The sequence below is a fragment of the Chenopodium album genome, chromosome 26 (genome assembly GCF_948465745.1).
Source record: "Chenopodium album chromosome 26, dcCheAlbu1.1, whole genome shotgun sequence".
NCBI lineage: Eukaryota > Viridiplantae > Streptophyta > Magnoliopsida > Caryophyllales > Amaranthaceae > Chenopodium > Chenopodium album.
In genome coordinates, this window is record NC_137859.1 from 1,586,331 (window position 1) to 1,604,328 (window position 17,998).

Consider the following 17,998-nt stretch of genomic DNA (forward strand, 5'->3'; position numbering starts at 1 on the left):
AATGTTAGATAAGCAATAACATTATTCATGAATAATGCTAGAAATCTACATACATTGGTGAGACAAGTGAAATTAGATTCACAATTAAGTATCGAATTGGAAATCGTTTAGGGGTATCATAATTGTCTCGATAAAAATGGATTTTATTCATTAATGAATCAACCCATACATTAGGAGGTTAGCCTAGACTATATAGGAAATCATCAAGATGACTACAGGTAAATCAACATGATCATCCATCTTAAAGTTAGATCAATCCTTCTTCAATAATTACCTAATTTCATGAATTACAAGAGCATATGTTTCAATTTTCATGATAGGCTACCCTAACAAATTGATTGCATTTTAAATCAAAGTAAAGAAAAGAAAAGGCATTACCCTAATTACGATCGAGGATAAGAAATAAAATCTTAACATAAAGTATTTTAAATTTCATTTTATACTCACTCACAAATATATAATCAAACCACGCTTAACCTAATCTCTTTTTAGTATAGAGAGTGAACCGATTAGTTACTTGTAACGTGTGTATTCAAAAGAAGCAACTACCACAAACGAATCAAAACCCAAAAAATCATCCACATTGCCAAAAAAAACAAAAAATAATCCTAAATCTTATTAATATGAGTTAGAAAAAGGTACAAGTACTATTTTGTAATCAATAGTCTGTCTATCATGTCAAGTGCTAACTTCTTCGCGGGTCGTCGTCTTTATACGCCTTAAATTTTCTCTCTCCTTTAATAAAATTAAAATCCACCGGAATTTCAATGCACCACCTTCTCTAACCTCCGTTCTTCCGCCGTCAATCGTCTTTTTCCGGCGAACTTTCTCTCTCTCCTCAATAATCCGGCTTAATTCTCTGTTTCTCTCTCCTGGTTCGTAATCTCGCAGCTCACTGATCTCTCATTGTCGCATTAATTTTTGAATTTCAGTTGATTGTAGTTGTTTTGATTGATTTGGAAATTTTGTGGAATTTAGGGTTTTTTTGGATTTTGATTTTGTTGATTTTTTTTTTTTTTTTTTTGATTGAAGTTTGATTTGGAGGATAAGGTGATTAGTTGGGAAGAAAATGATGGGCTCTGAGAATGAAGAGGGAGCCCATCCTCTTGCTCCTAATGAAGAAATGGAAACCCTAGTTTTGGATGATCCATTATCATCTTCTAAATCGTTTGCTAATTATAAGAGTGCTTTAACTGCTTTGTCTGATTCGCATAATAATCATCCTTTATCGTCCTCGATTGTGGCGGAACCTGTTGATTCAGATCCATTGTTGTCTCCTCTACAAGAGGAGGATCAAATTAGAAATAAAGATGTTGATTTTAGCTCGCATTTTGAGGATTCTGATTATTCTGATGTGTCTGATAGTCCAATTACTGGGGGAGTTAATGGTGGGGGTGCTAATGGGGTTGGGAGTCCGAAAGTGAATTCGGGTAGTAGTTCGGATTCGTTGAGCTCTTTGGGTTCTGATTATTTGAATATTAAGGTTTCGAACCCCCAGAAAGAGCAGGAGTTATCGTCGAATTCGATTGTTCCTGGGGGGAATACTTATGTGACTTATTTGATCACTACAAAGACTAATATGCGTGGGTTTGGTGGGTCGGAGTTTAATGTTAGAAGGAGGTTTAGGGATGTCGTGACATTAGCGGATAGGTTATCGGAGTCTTATAGAGGGTTTTTTATACCTCCTAGGCCTGATAAGAGTGTGGTGGAGAGTCAAGTTATGCACAAGCAGGAGTTTGTTGAGCAGAGAAGAGTGGCATTGGAGAAGTATTTGAGGAAATTAGCTGCTCATCCTGTCATTAGGACGAGTGAAGAGTTGAAAATGTTTTTGCAAGTGCAGGGGAAGCTTCCCCTGTCCACGAGCACGGATGTAGCATCAAGGATGCTAGATGGGGCTGTTAATTTACCAAAACAATTATTTGGGGATTCTAGGAGTGTTGTCATTCCACATGAGGCGGTTCAGCCTGCTAAAGGAGGTAGGGATTTGCTGAGGTTGTTTAAAGAGCTAAAGCAGTCTGTCACAAATGACTGGGGAAATTCGAGGCCACCAGCTGTTGAAGAAGACAAGGAGTTCATGGAGAAGAAAGAGAAGCTCTTTGATTTCGAAACCCGCATCACGGATGTTTCTAAGCAGGTCAATTTGCATTTTCAACTTCTTTTGTTACTCGTTGGTTTCTCACACTTTCATTTATAATGATTTGCAGAAGTCTTCCTTTCCTAATGCTTAGCTATCTAATTATTTACAGGCTGAATCGCTTGTCAAAGCTCAGCATGATATGGGAGATACAATGGGAGAGTTGGGGTTATCATTTATCAAGCTGACAAAATTTGAGAATGAGGCAGCAATTCTTGATACTCAAAGGAAACGTGCTGCTGAAATGAAGAACATAGCAACAGCTACTGTCAGAGGCAGCAGAATGTATAGGGAGTTAAATGCTAAAACAGTGAAGAACCTGGTATTTCCTATTCTGCCTTTTCATTAATGCTTATTGCGGTTACTTTTTTGGGGTTTTGCTTGACAATCAATTTTGGACATATAAAGGCTGTTCTCTGGTGTCTATATACTGACGTTGCAATGCATAAACTTTATCTAGAAAATATCATTCCAATTGTAGATTTTGTACAATTAAAGTGCTTAGAATTATGCTGATAACTTGCTTATTTTTGTGTTTTACAGGAAACCCTTCATGGATATCTTGGAGCTATGTTAGCTGCTCACAATGCATATTCAGATCGTGCAAATGCATTGTTAACTGTTCAGACACTTCTATCAGAGGTATCCTCTTTGCAATCGAAGGCTGACAAACTTGAGGCTGCATCATCTAGAGTCTTTGGTGGCGATAAGACCAGAAATCACAAGTTGGAAGAGTTAAAGGAAACCATGAGAATCACTGAAGACTCGAAAAACTATGCAGTCAGAGAGTATGAACGAATCAAGGTATGGAATCAGTCTAAATCATGGTCCAAGTTAAGTTGCTCATTGGATTTAAACAATTTCCATATGAACTAGCATTGCATACAGTAGTGCATGTTGTATCTGTAGCTTGTTGCTTAACATACAAACTTTGCATGGTGCCCTTTGAATCAAACATCTTGCTTATTTTTATGTGGCTTCAGCTATTTAACAGCTTCCAGAGTGTCTAATCATTTCCCCTTTAGATATATTGAGTGCATTTTCATGATTTTTTTTTTTTTTTTGGTAACTACTGTTTTTAGTGCATTGCAGCTGTGGTCTAGCTGATTGTTTCAGCAAGTGATGCTTCTATTCTGTTTAAATAGTTGTGATAGGCTTGGTCTAGATTAAGAACTTCTAATTGATGCTCTATGATCGATGGTGTAGTTACCTCTTGCCCACTTTGATTCAATTTGGAATGTGGACTTGTAGGTAGTAAAGTTGGTGTTGTAAACTTGTAACCATTGATGAAAAGTAGTTAAGATTTTAAATGACTTGTATGCCGTAAGGTGGGGTTGGAACTTGGAACCAATGATGAAGAGAAGCAATGAATTTTAAATTCGCTTTGTGGTCCTGTCCTGGAGAAGGAGGTTGATGTGGATTATCTATCTGGGTATGTTGCTTGTGGTCATGGTTGAAAATTGAAATTTGGAAGTCTTTTTGTGGTCTTTTATTGGAGAAGCAGGTTTAAATTGTGATGTTATTTACCATTCTATCTAGTAACAATGCTCTCAGACATGGTGAAGATGGTACTAGGGCTGGAGAATTAAAGGTTTCTAGAGGCAAATGCTGGTCAATGTCTCCTAATGTACCAATTATTGATTAGAGTTATAGTTCTGTAGTTGAAATTTTTGGATGGCCAATGATTTCTGAAGCTATAATTTATATCACTAGGAATCTTGGTGTGATATGGTGGTTTTTTATGAAGTTATTGACTAATCATATTGTATAAAACACTATGTGGCCCATTTCAGTTTGATGGTATTTTGTGTTATGATTTCTGATCTGCATCTGTTTTGTTTGTCAGTAAGATTTATACTGGCTGTACTCTTTAGAGGGCTTGTTTAGTTAAAGAGATAAAGGATATCCATACCATAAAACACTATCCATGTGAAATATGCAGTCTGTGGGTTTTTGGGATGTCACAGCTAAAGAATTTTGCAGAGTACACCATGATAGTCTAGAGAATTTTGTTGGATGTGTGCTTCATGCAGATAGTGCTCCTGCGAAACAAAAAAAATTGTGGCATATAATGATTGATTATGTGTGTTAAAAATTGTTACCAACTTGTGGCTCGGGGTTGTTGACTCTTTTTTAAGTTTCCAAATATTCAGCCCAGGTAGATATATGCTCTCAATTTAATTTTCTGTAACAAAGTTGGGGGTAAATTGCTTGTAGTGCTACTGTTTCCCTAAGCATAATATTGTTGAAACTAAAACAATGCTGGTATATCTGCAGGAAAATAATAGGACTGAACTTGAAAGACTCGAAAGGGAAAAACATACTGATTTTCTGAAAATGTTGAAGGGGTTTGTAAATGATCAGGTAGGCCCTTGTTATTCCTTGTAATGTGTAATTTTGATTTTGTTATAGTTCTTTGTTGAGTGTAATGATACTCTGTTTTATTACTCCTTGTCTGTCTTGCTTTGCATGGGCTAAATTATGTTTCAGAAACTCAAAATGTATCACTTAGTGCACATTTTGGATTTCAGATGCACACTAGGTAGTCATACCCTCCTCACTGCTGAGAGGGTATTTCTTGAACCCTGTGAAAAGGTACAATCACTTTAGTAACTGGGTGGGATGAAAGTTTCTGATACTGTTGAGAGATATAATTGCTCTATTGTTGAGCAGAGGAGATTGTTTCTGATTAGTGGGTATGAAGCAGAAATTTTTATTGCAGGGGAAGAATAGTTCTTTCGGTGATGCAAATTGTTTGAACTTAAGTCAATAAATAACCTTTGTGGATCCCCTATTCCCCCTGCTGGTGGATACAGGAGATCTAGTTTACATAATTTAATAGCTTCGACAATGGGGAGCTCATATGGGTAATGTTTAGGAGAGAGATGATAAATTGAGAGGACTTTCATTGTAAGGGCCTTTCACTCTTTGTTTTCAGAAGCAGTTAGGTCCTGTAAAAAAATCCTCACCTGAACAAAGCAGCACATGGATGAGGGACTGCGAAATCTTGGCCAGATCATCTTTTCTTTGTTTACTCTAAATTATGTAATGAATATTATTTTGAGTGAAAGTTTGGGACTCATGGAGTCTCTAATTGAAGTTTCAATTCTCAAGACAAGTCTCGAGAAGACGAGAATTTGACTCAACGTCGGATCTCACAATTAAAGATAGAAAAGGGTTTTTTGGATTCTTTTGATCCCTGCTCACCGTTAGAGTTGTGAAGACCAGAGTTTAGAGGAAGAGGTTTCTGCTTGTAGATTCATTGTCCAAAGCATTATTGATAAGTAGCCAACTAGCAAGTAGTATAGACTAGCTACTAGTTCTAGACGTCTAGTAGTAAGAGGAAGAATGCAGCAGTTTTCACAGAATTCAACAGATGACCGTACATGTAGACAATCTTCTCTTAATAAAGAGGTAAATTTTTTTGGGTACTCTTGTAGACAATCTTTTCCTTAATAAAGAGGTAAATGTTTTTTTGTGTTGGATGTTTACTTCTGTCTGCTGCTCTGATTCGAGGATACAAATGAATTATTTTTCCCTCATCATACCCAATATACCCATTTGTTTCAAGATTGCTTTATACTTTGTTTGATTTGCTCCAATTCTGCAAAGATGAGCACATGATCTGTTTGTCTCTCTATGTCCAACCAGAGGTTGCTCTTTGTACCAGCCTGAGCACCTGTTTTTTCACCTATCCCCTTTCACTTTGAAAGGACATTCTTTTTCTTGTTAGAGGATGTAATCATATGAATGTGGATTACGGAGTATGTTATTGATCATATTGATTGCCTGGTGGGGGCCGTAGATTACATAACTAATGATGTGGTGTTGATGGTATAGGCAGTAAATGAGTTTTGGGATGGCGAATGGCTATATAATTCAATGTTGTTGCCCTTTTGCCTTCCATAGGAGGTAGCTGTTGGTAAAGGGCTTTTGGAGTTGCTTTTGTTATGGCAGGGGTGTGATGTGGGCCATGGCGGTGATTATGCCTACTACTCTTCTGTTATTTTTATAGGCATCAGAAGAGGTAGAATTGCTCCTGTTGATATGTGAGGTTAACCTCTCTATCTCACTCACCAACACACACACACAATACAAATATACACTCAGAGTAGCATATTAGAGTACAGGAAAATAGTTGCATGTAGTTTTTGTGAGTTGTGACACAACTCATATATCTTCTTCTTTTTTTTAGTTTTTTGTTTTTTGGGTATTTAAGTTGGTGATCTGGATGACTAAATTCACGCTGTCTTTTGCTCTTACATCTTAACTGCCATGCGAAGTTATTGTCTGAGACAATTTTTACTGTTGTGATTTGATTAGGTAAGCTCTGCTGAGAAAATGGCTAATCTGTGGTCGAAGGTTGCAGAAGATACCAGAGGATATGTGAAAGATAGTTCCTAAGTGTAAGAGTATATAGCTGTAACGCAAAAAAGAGTTTCTTCTTGTGTCTTCCATATTTTTTCTTCCCACTGTCTAATCAAGGACAAAACAAGTTCATATCACACACAGAAAAATGGGAGCCCATAATATAGCTTTTAGGAACTCAGATCAGTTGATGTGTTCACTGGAATTTGTTCTGTAATCCCTGTAAAAAAAAAAAGTTCCACGCATGGCAGGATTATTTTTTTAGCCTGATTGCATTTTGAACATCTGACATACTAATAAGAAATTACAAGGATGGCCTGATTTTCAACAAGGGCATTCTGATCAATTCCATTGTGTTTTACTTTCAGTGTTGAGATGTACTTCGTATATTGTTGGTAGTTGATTACTTGTGGATTCGTTATTGCCTTCTTTGGCTAGATTTTTCTACCCCGTTATGAAGGGAAGTCAAACCTGTTACTAATATTGCAACTGCGTGCTTTGCTGTGAAACGATTTTTAGTACTATTTGCTGTGGTCATTTTTGTAGAATCAAGGCGAAATAGTCATTTTAAAGGGTGATGGAAAAGTTAAAAAAAATTAACTTACAGAACCTACTGTATTATTTAGAACTTATAGAATAGAAATGAGACCTATAATAACATGAAGTATGGGTCAACTCTTTTTTTTTTTTTTCTTAATGATGTTGGGCTTATCAACTCTTACATCTAATAAAGCTTACACGTACTACTACCCTCACAACTGAGAAGCATTGAGATAATGAGATCTGAAATTAGATTCTAGACTATGGAAACAGCATCACGCATAGAGGCATGAGCCGATGTGATTGAAGCAGCATTAGCAATAGAAAAAAAACTGGACGAAGAAGTTCCATCTTGTGCGTCGAGAAATAGATCTGCTGGATCTCTGAAAGCACCGTGAAGACACACAATAGCCCCACTAATTAGTGTAGCATAAATCAGCAAAGATGCAACACTGGTAAAGAACATCACAACAATTGTGGCGCTCACCAAGATTGCTAGTATTTCACTGTTTGATAGTGTGCGGCCAAAGATGATCAATGGCTGCTCAGATGGTTTAAAGAAGTAAAAAAAGATCCAAGCAGAAAGGAGTAGTAGGAGAGTAATGAGGGAGAGTGGGTGAGACAATAGAGAAAAAGCAAGCACGCCACCAAGGAGTGTAAGGTAGTTGATCCCGAAATAGGAAAGATTCTTACGAATCCTTGTTGTGGCATCAGAGATCGAATGAGGACGAGAACATGCAGCATATTCAAAGAGTTCTGACCATGGACGTTGTCGAGAGTATGCATGGTAGATCGAATTGCCAATGCGAGAGATAAAGTTGCGGAATGGGGGAGATAGAGAAACACTCTTTGGGATCTGGAGTAACAGAGGAGAGGACATGGGATATGAATATGATGTTGCAGAAGCAAAAACTTGAGCTAAGACTTGTTGATATAAATGTATGAAAGTATTGAAAGTAGTATTCTTAAAAGGTTGTTGATTAATGCAGGAATTATAACGTGAAAAAGGCTTGAAAAATGGTTGATTGCAGAAATGGTAACTTATCTCCCTTTGCTTGTGGCATCAGTTACAACTCAAATATTGCATCTGCATCACAGCATCAGTATGAAAGCATGCATGTAAAAGGTTGACCACTGCACCAACTTGCAAATGTTGCTTCAGAACTCATAAAGAGACAACAAGCAAAGTTGTATGGGCCAACTGTTGTGCTATGCTACTTAGGCCCAAGTTTGATCCTTGGGTTGTGTCAGAACATGTTTGGGCTTTTGAGCCTGGCCCGTTGATATTTATCACTGAGGCTTTAAGCTTCAATACTACTCTCATTTTACAAAAATAGTTAAACATGTCCTCAGTCTCCAATGCACACATTGTAGTAGGATTGTTCTAAACACGTTGAAGGAGACCTAGATTTTGAAATTAACCCTAAAGTTAAAATCAAAAAGTTTATGTTTAAATTTAAAGGGCCTAAGGCATGAAGATCTAGTTAGTGTGACTAAAACAAAATGAATATCAAATTTTGAGACTTTTTACATTAGGGGCTAGCGCTAGCGGTGATTTAAAATGGCTAAATTGACAACCTTTCAGTTTGAACCCATAACCTTCGATTCATATAGTTAATACATTTATCATCTCAACCAACCTCTATTAATGTTTCAAATTTCACATAATATTATATGTATTCCTTTGATTTATTAAGTAAATTAAAGGTAATATAATTCATTAATTTTAACAAGATTAGAATATAAATACATATGATGTTAAAAAAAGTGACACCCGAGGCAACGCCTCAAACACTACATACACTAACTATATACAAGTAGTCAACATAGTTATTAAATTAAAGAAGTACACAGACTAACAACTCGGGGCATCGCTCGTACTATACACTAGTTCAACCTGAAAAGTAGTAATCGAGAATTCGTGATCACATATAATAAACAAACACGTGTACATTGTGACGCAATTTTTATAGGGGAACAAGAAGGGAGAATAGATTAATTACTACGAGTACCATAAACACATAATCATCTAGAAAATGCTGACTAAGCAATCATATTAAAACACCATTATCCAAAAACAAGAAAACAACAGTAAACTTACCTTTTTACACGGCCAACAAAAAACACCAAAACAGTGGGAAAACTCGAAAAAACAAAACCAAACTCCAAAAACAAAAAACCAAAAAAAAAACTGTCTCTTTCTCATTTTCCTCACACTTTCCTCTTTTTATTATTCTTCCCCAATTCCTTCAATTTCCGCGTTCATCTTTTCAATTATAAACCCTAATTTACACTTTCACTTTGATTATTCTACTACCACTAAAATCTCACTTTGAATTTGTCCGAATTTCTTTTTTTGATGTGACCACAATTTTATTCTATTTATTTATACTTAATCTTTTAATTATGGCTGATAACAACATCAATGGAGAAGAGAAATTGATAGCAGTTGCACGCCAAATTGCGAAATCTCTCGGTCATTCCAATTCTATGACCGACGATATTTTCAACATTTTCTCCACTTTCGACGGTCGATTTTCTCGCGATAAATTATCACCGGTTTCCGACAATATGTTGCCGGAAAACCACCCTAAACCCGTCGATAAACCGTCGTCGGCGGTTGCTACTTTGGAAGAATGCTTAACTTCACTCGAATCTCAGATCTCTCATTCTCTCTCCTTTGACCGTCCACTATGGTTTGACCCTGCTGATTCCTCCGCCTTCCTCGAAGTTCTCGACGAGCTGATCGCAACAATCCGCGACTTCGCTCCTCTTGCGCGCGACAACAAGGCGCTCGCCGTGACGCTGGATCGCGCAGATGAGCTGCTGCAATCGGCGATTTTCAAGCTTGAGGAGGAATTTCGTGGTTTGATTCAACGAGGTGCTGATTCCTTCGATTTGACTCGTGAATCGTCTGATTCCGACTCCGATGACGGCGGAGGTTACGGCGGAGATGACGGCGGAGGTGAGATTCCGGTGGCGCATCCGGTGACGGATTTTAACATCATTATCGACGCTTTACCGGCGTCGACGATTAACGATCTCCATGAAATTGCGAGGCGAATGGTGGTGGTGGAGTACGGAAGAGAGTGTTCGCACGTGTACAGCGCGTGTCGGAGGGAGTTTCTAGAAGAGAGTTTGTCGAGGTTAGGGTTACAGAAATTGAGTACTGATGAAGTCCAGAAGCTTCCATGGCCGGAGCTTGAGGATGAGATTGAGCGGTGGTGTAAATCGGCGGTTTTCTCTCTTCGGATTTTGTTTCCTTCTGAGAGGCGTCTCTGTGATCGGATTTTCTTCGGTTTTCCGTCGACTTCGGATTTTGCTTTCATGGAGGTTTGCCGCGGTTCGGCTATTCAGCTGTTGAATTTCGCCGATGCGGTCGCGATTTCGAGCCGGTCTCCGGAGAGATTGTTTAAGGTGCTAGATGTTTATGAGACTCTGAGGGATTTGATTCCGGAGTTTGAGATATTGTTTTCTGATCAGTATTGTGTTTTTCTGAGGAATGAAGCTGTGGCAATTTGGAAGAGGGTTGGGGAAGCAATTAGAGGGATTTTTATGGAATTGGAGAATTTGATAAGGCGTGATCCGGCGAAAAACCCGGTGCCTGGTGGCGGACTTCATCCGATTACTAGATATGTGATGAATTATATTAGAGCTGCGTGTAAGTCGCAGCAGACGTTGGAGCAGGTGTTTGAGGAGGAGAGGGAACGAGGGATGTCAGGGATGAGCTCGTTGTCGGTCCAAATGGCGTGGATTATGGAGTTATTAGAGAGTAATTTGGAGGCGAAATCAAAGACTTATAAGGATGCTGCTTTGAGTTCTTTGTTTATGATGAATAATGGGAGGTACATTGTCCAGAAGGTTAAGGATAGTGAGCTTGGGTTGTTGTTAGGGGAAGATTGGATTCGAAAACATAGTGTGAAAGTTAGGCAGTTTCAGATGAATTATCAGAGGAATACTTGGAATAAGGTGGTTGGGGTTTTGAAGGTGGATAGTGGAGGTGGGAGTAATGCTAATGAGGGCCAGAATTCGAGGCCGTTGAAGGAAAGATTTAAGATGTTCAATGCTTACTTTGAGGAGATATTAAAGATTCAATCTTCATGGGTTGTGTTTGATGATCAATTGAGGGAGGATTTGAAGATGTCTGTTATTCAAAATCTGTTGCCTGCTTATCGGATCTTCATTGGAAGGTTCCAGAACTCTGTAGAAGCGGGAAGGAACCCTGAGAAACATATCAAGTATAGTGTCGAGGATGTTGAGGCTCAGATTAACAATGAGCTGTTTCGGGGTAATAGTAATGGTGGAAGGAGATGAAAGACGGTGGTGAATTGATGAGCAGAAAATGTTGTTTGTATCCTTGTAGAACAGTGTAAGCAAGTTTGTATTGGTTTAGAACAATGTATCAATTTATGAAAATGTGAATTGAAATGGTAGGTCTCTTCCAAAATTTTGGTGATCAATTAGTCGTTTCCCGTTGGAGTGTAAAATTTTGGCGTGCTGGTAGATTTTCCACTGGGGTGTATAGATGTGTGATTTGGCCCTTATGTACTACTTTACCTTGTTTGAAAGCCAAATTTTATTCTATCAATTTCTATTTTCACAAAGGACAATTGTTGATCATTTATATACAATTGTGAATAATCGAATCTGTTTGATCGTTAATGTTAGCATTCTTAGCAAGAAATTGCATTTCAAAAATTAATTTCCTACTTGCCTGTTATTACCTATTGAACTTGGAAGTCTGTATTTTTGTAACATTAAATTATCTTATGATGATGATATACTGTCATGGAGCTGCTGTAAGTGCTGTCAGAGTATTACTTCACCATACAAGCTGTGAATCTGTATGCAGAAAATTGAGGGTTACAGAGCAGGTAGAAAAATGCTTATTTCTTGCATGCAGATGGATATCTCAGTTGAATCATCTCTATTCTATTAATTTGTCTGTAATCTGGAGCTATAAATCCTTTACATTATGTGTAACCTGAGTCATGTGTGCTGATTTTGTAGGATCTTACCACTTACGAAGTGACCAGTCTGTGGTACAGTCTACACATTGGAGATACGGGAATGCAGAACTGTGTAATTCAAAGGGTCATGTGCTCAACCATCTGTTCTCGGGTTAGTTTCCACTATCTTGCCTGTATAGTGCTCAGAAAGCATCTGCATAGCCAGCTGTTACTTAAGTCAGTTGATTTTGTATATCATTTGCTGAAGTCAACTAGATTATTGTATGTCCAGTTGCTTGTAAGTGGATTTTAATCTTGCAGACCATGTCTCTTGATGCAAAATCTTCCTTTTTAGCAGTTGATCCCCATGGCTGCACCTATCATATCAAAGGCCAGATTGTGTTAACAACTTATTAAAATTCTTGATTGATATTCAATTGCTAATTGCGCTTTTAGCCCCAATGACTTGACTGACTTGCTTGAACGACTAGTATGATCATTAATGCCTTTGCAGAGGAATAATATGACCCGAGAAGGCTAGTATAGACTATAGAGTAGTTAATTAAGTATCATAAGATATGTTTAGTTAAGAGCTTTTTGCTTATTGAACCTATTAGAGGTTTGGCCATTATCAAAAATCTGATTTTAGTGTTTGGTATAAAGCTTATATTAAAAGAGCTGTTTAGACTCAAAAAGCTCTTTTTGAAAAAGCTCAAAACATGAGCATTCTTGAATTAGCTTATTGAACATTTAGCTTATAAGTTGTTTCATATACTAAACAGTTAACAATGAACAGCTATTTACCAAACACTTTTACACATATAGAGTCAAACTAGTTAGTACAATCAATTAGTCAAACTAGCTAATACAACCAGCTAATTACCAAACATGGCCAAAATCAATTTTGTGGGTGAGGTGATCATGTCAAGTAACTAGGATGTAGATATTGAATTCTGGTCTACGGACACAGGTTCTGCATTTTGAGAAATGATTTATGAATTTGTCTGAAAGGCCACTCATCTGCTCCTTGTACATGCTTGATCCTCTGGATTATGAGGCCCTGCATTAGCCAACTGGAAGCAAACATCTACTAGAGCAGTTGGTGAACCCCCTCCGTCTCCCTCGCATCATATTGCATTTCTCTTGCTTCATAGTGCTTCTAGTATTATCTGCTTTAAGGAATTTCTCGACTAGTTAGGTTTAAGGCTACCACGTCTATATCGCTCAAGTGTCTCCAACTGAAGAGCCTGCACTCAATTGTGTTAGAAAGGATTAGATCTCATGTTGAGATATTGAGACCACGAAAGAAGTCTAGTATACAAGAAAAGGATGATTCTGCCTAGCCTCTATTTGAATTTTAGACTCATCTTTCTGTTACAATCCCTTGAAATTTGGTACCTTTCTTTTCATTACCTTTGTAAGCTGAAGATATTAAGATTTGTGTGGAGTATTATCAACGTACCCTAGTCATGGTTGGAAAAGAGCTAAGATATCTGATATAGTTTCTTAGATGTGGCACTATTTATGACTCCCAAGGCCCTTTGGCAAGCCATGGAAGTACTTGGATGCATAATCTCGCCGGGTGAAAATATGATATACGAAAGCCAAATATGAAGGCTATAAATCGGAGCGATTTAGGAGGTGTCGAGACCCGGTGTCGGAATTTCACGAAACACTACAGGATGCATCCCGAGGTCTTACAATATTGTTTGGACCCATATATGACCATTATTTGGCTACGTAAAGGACTCGTGAAAGCTTATAGCCAATACAAGAGGTGTGTACGAAAACGGGTAAATTGACCGTTTAAAGGCAAATTAGATGGTTCCACTCACCCAATTGGACTCCCGGAGGGTATTAGGGACTATGGTAAACATCTCGACAATATTTATTTCCGGGCGAAAAAAAGGTCAAAAAATTACAAAATTGAAGGCTATAATCCACGCTTTTTGAGGGATTTTGGAGATTTCGGGCCCGGTGGCGAAAAGTCGACACCCTAGGGGATACATCTCGGGGTCATATAATGCAGTTTGAAACCATATATGATCATTATATGTTGTCATAAACGTCCGTGGTAGGCTTGAGTTTATGAAATCGGTGCAAGTTACGAACGGGTAAATTGACCGTTTAAGGACATATTGGATGGTTGCAACCACCAAAATAGACTCCCGGGGTGTATTAGGGTACATGATAAGCATCGCGGCAATTTTTATTTCCGGGTCAAAATAAGTGGAAAATTGTCCAAAATTGAAGGCTATAATACATAATTTCGGGTCAATTTTTGACAATTTTTTAAAAAATGAACTGAATGTATTGGGAGACTCGTGGGGTCATATAAGGAGGTTTGAAACCATAAGACACCGACAAAGATGTACATTAAGTACTAAGAATGAGGTTGGACTCTATTTCAAAATTCACGCAATATAGTGATGCTATATAAGTGTATATATGTAATAATGTGATGTGACTTGACTATAAAGATGATGTTATATAAATATAATGATGTCATATAAGTATATTGAAGTGATGTGACTTGACTAAAATGATGTCATATTATAAAAGTACATTTTTAATGATGTGATGTCATAATATGACGTGACTTGACCATAGTGATGTCATAAAAGTATAATTATGCTATATAAGTGATGTGATATGGATAAAATAGTGGTGTGATGTAACAACAATAGTGATGTGGTTTGGCAATAGTAATGGAAATGAACACATGATATGGTATGATGATTGATTTGACAATATAGTAACCATGGATAACCATGTTACTATTCACATGTGTGTTATTTGGTATGATGTGATGTGTTATGTTGATTGATATATTGAACAAACTACTCATGTTTGTAATGTAAGTATTCTATCTTTCTCATGTAAACAATCATCCTGTTTTGGGGTCAATCACCATATTCTCGGTCTCTATCCCTGCACAATAAGGGAAATTTGGGATGTAAAAAGTGTTAAAAACCCATCCCCCTCTTATTCTCAACCTTTTCCCCATCTTTTGGACTGTTTCAGCAAATTTTCATTTTTCCAGTTACCGCCTTTTTAAAAGTATTTTCCCTTTTTGGGGCCCACAAAAAATACTAATATTGTTTATGCAATATTTGGTCTTCATGTTGTCTTATATTTTCTTACCATTCTCTTCTGGATTTTTTACCAGGTCGCTAAATGGTGTGTATACGTCTGCATACAGTATCCTAGTTCCCGGAAGTGAAGCTTGTGCATGAGGTATGAGTTTCTTTAGTTTCTGGTTGTATAACATGGCATCTGAATTCTGGTCCTCCAAACATTTCCTTTCATTTGGGAGTTTAAATCTTGCTGTCATTTGAATCGGAAGACAACCTATGGGAGGTAGCCCAGTTACTATTATTGTACGGCATCCGAGTTCATGCACCTCCTGCAGTTTCAGATTTTTGAGAAACTAGTGTGTTATAACTACTGTTATTGTCATGTAGAATTATAAGATATTGAAATATTAATTTGAATGGGTCATTAGCTGTTAAGTTTGGGCCAAAGAAGATCATCTCTAAGCTATAGAAATTCGTATAAATTGTTGAATCAATTTGAGGTCTATTCCTTGTCATACTAAAACAATTATAGTTGATGTGTCATATATTGGTCAGCTACAACCTGCAACCTGTGACACAGCATCTAAGATTGTCTTAGCACACACGGAATAGTATGACGGTGTTATGTTAATTGGTTTGTGTATGTAAGAAAAAACTTAGGGTGTCAATAATTCTGCAACTACATTCTCAAATATGTGCTTTTCTCACTGAATTTCTATTACCACCCAACCATTTTAGATGAATTAGATCTGGTGTTGAGTGAGAATGGAACCTTTTGTAGTAAAACACATAATTGGAGATGAAATTGTATTATCATGTACTTTGACATGAGATATGTTTTCATTGCAAAATTGCACTAAAACCTATTACCATTACCCTCTGCCCCTTTTATGCCTTATTGAATCTGTGTATTTTTATGGGAAAGAACGGAGTAAAGAAAAGAGTTAAAACCTCAACAAAGCTCTGCAGTCTTTCGAGAACAAAATCTTGGTACCCATTTATATCGTACTGCAGTCTTCTTGTAGGTAGGTCATAGTAATTGATCACAAAGTCATTAGTCCCAGAATTTATAACAACTAAAGCTTTTCTTATGATCTCCTTAGCCTTCTTTTCCCCTACAATCCTTGTAACTCTCTCTATATACTTTTTGAAGTACTCAACCTGCTTTGACATTGGGATTGCTTTTGTTGTCTTACTCGTTAAATCACCAAACCCAGACCCTGCAGACCCAAAACACACACCAGTAATCAGGTCCTTGTCTGAAAGATGGGGATCCAGAAATGGGGGTACGCTCTCTTTCAAGTCTAGTGTATCAGCTAAGAAATCTGGGACAAGTTTCCCATTTGAGAAACGACCTGTTGGCTTATGGCTAGGAAAGTCTCTACCATAAGGAGGATGATCAGCTCTATTTGGTGATATAATGGTATTAATGAAATTGTTGTTGCCGGTATCCACGGCTGAATCACCAAAAACGAGGATTGCAGGAAATAATGCTTGGGCTGTGACATGCATTAATATTGGAAAAGGCTTGCAACAGTATTGTTATTAGGAAGATGGAGTAAATGTTTGGAGCCATGTTTTTGGGGTGTTGATGTATGGTGTAGATTATAGTTAATGGGATGGGAATTTATAGAAAGTTTATACTCCTTAATATATTTTCAAGAACAAATGGCAAGAATTGGATAAATTTTGTAGCTTTGAAGAGATTATTCATCTATATTCTATAAGCAGATATAGATAGCTTAGTTTATGTGTCAAGATATAAAAGGAGTAAGCAAAGTAACATAGATTTATTTATACTCTGAAGCAGCAGCTAGAAACAGACACTCAATTTCATTAATGGAACAAATTTAAATGCTAGAAATTAACCGAAGAGATTGTACCTTTTCACTCTTACATTATTGAATTTGGTTCCCAGTCTTCTGCGTAATACTTGTACTGTACTTCGTATCATGTCTGATTGTGCTCGTATGTGTCACTGTTTAAATATGTGTATAAACTGTTTTTCGAGTTGGAAAAAAGGTTGACTTCATAATGACTTGGTACACAAAATATGGAATATAAGATTTAGTTTTGCACACTACTTTTGTACGAGTACATCTGTACATGCAAGTATAACCTAATTTAGGTTTAGGTTCTGATTTAGTGCATGCACAACTTGAGTGTAATTATCATGTTGTTATTCATTTAGGAAAACTTTTGTATACACCCGGTTTTCAGTAATTTACTGTACATCGGGTGCACTTTTGTCAAATTTAGTGTCACTTTTGTCAAATTTATCAATGAAGCATAAATAACTCTTATATATGTCGAGTAACTTTTGTGCGTTTTAGTGTAACTTTTGCGTATTTTATTGTCACTTTATAACGGATGTTCAGTAATTTACTGAACATCCGTTTTATTTAAAAGTTTGTGATTCATTTAATTTGGATGATTTTGTTGGGCCTGGGCCTGGACTGGCTTGTTTTGTTATCTTTTCTCAACTTCCCTCCTTGGTTCACATGTTGGGCTTAGGCAGTTTTGTTTTTTTTTTTTTTTTTTTTTTTTTTTTTTTTTTTTTTTGGCTCCTATTTCCACATAATCTCTGTAGCAACACTCACCAAGTCATCAATCAATCTAGCCACCAATTGAACGACCACCATTGATTAGGAGTTAGGACACTACTGGCTCTATTCAAAATGCATCTAGGCATGGCATCCATGGTAGCGGTTTTCTCTTCATGAACGGTAATTTGCCGTTGAACACTAGGAGGGAAGATTCGACTAAGAAAAGATGATAAGGTTACCTTAAGAAATCTACCATAGTTAGTCTTAATCAATAAACAACACCTAACTTGGATTACTACGCGACAACTTTTTCTTAACATCACAAAACCAGGGGTAAAAATCTTATAAAATATCTTGATCAATAACAAGCCAAAAAGGAGTACG

At 37.2% G+C, this 17,998-nt stretch overlaps 2 protein-coding genes and 2 pseudogenes across 4 annotated transcripts; 2 read left to right on the forward strand and 2 right to left on the reverse strand.

Moving 5' to 3' along the window:
• The first annotated feature begins 726 nt into the window (after positions 1-726).
• Positions 727-6,848, forward strand: LOC145617656 (sorting nexin 2B-like). Of its 2 annotated transcripts, XM_081672380.1 has the most exons (6): positions 730-875; positions 1,033-2,134; positions 2,247-2,456; positions 2,678-2,938; positions 4,412-4,498; positions 6,458-6,848. In XM_081672380.1, the coding sequence occupies exons 2-6, from the start codon at positions 1,070-1,072 to the stop codon at positions 6,536-6,538; spliced, it is 1,704 nt and encodes a 567-aa protein (XP_081528506.1). In that variant the 5' UTR covers positions 730-875; positions 1,033-1,069; the 3' UTR covers positions 6,539-6,848. The 2 variants fall into 2 exon arrangements, with proteins under 2 accessions (XP_081528505.1, XP_081528506.1); XM_081672379.1 differs by having other exon boundaries at positions 727-2,134.
• Positions 6,849-7,298: 450 nt separating this feature from the next.
• Positions 7,299-7,922, reverse strand: LOC145616337 (PRA1 family protein B3 pseudogene; annotated as a pseudogene).
• Positions 7,923-9,222: 1,300 nt separating this feature from the next.
• Positions 9,223-11,700, forward strand: LOC145618259 (exocyst complex component EXO70B1-like). The gene has a single exon (XM_081673035.1). It carries the CDS (start codon positions 9,449-9,451, stop codon positions 11,354-11,356), a length of 1,908 nt encoding a protein of 635 aa, XP_081529161.1. The 5' UTR covers positions 9,223-9,448; the 3' UTR covers positions 11,357-11,700.
• Positions 11,701-12,910: 1,210 nt separating this feature from the next.
• LOC145618212 (GDSL esterase/lipase At2g31550-like) lies at positions 12,911-16,644 on the reverse strand (annotated as a pseudogene). Its single transcript, XR_014107871.1, has 3 exons — positions 16,020-16,644; positions 15,136-15,397; positions 12,911-13,238 (listed from the first exon to the last, which is right to left on the reverse strand). The product of XR_014107871.1 is annotated as a GDSL esterase/lipase At2g31550-like (transcript).
• Positions 16,645-17,998: the final 1,354 nt, after the last annotated feature.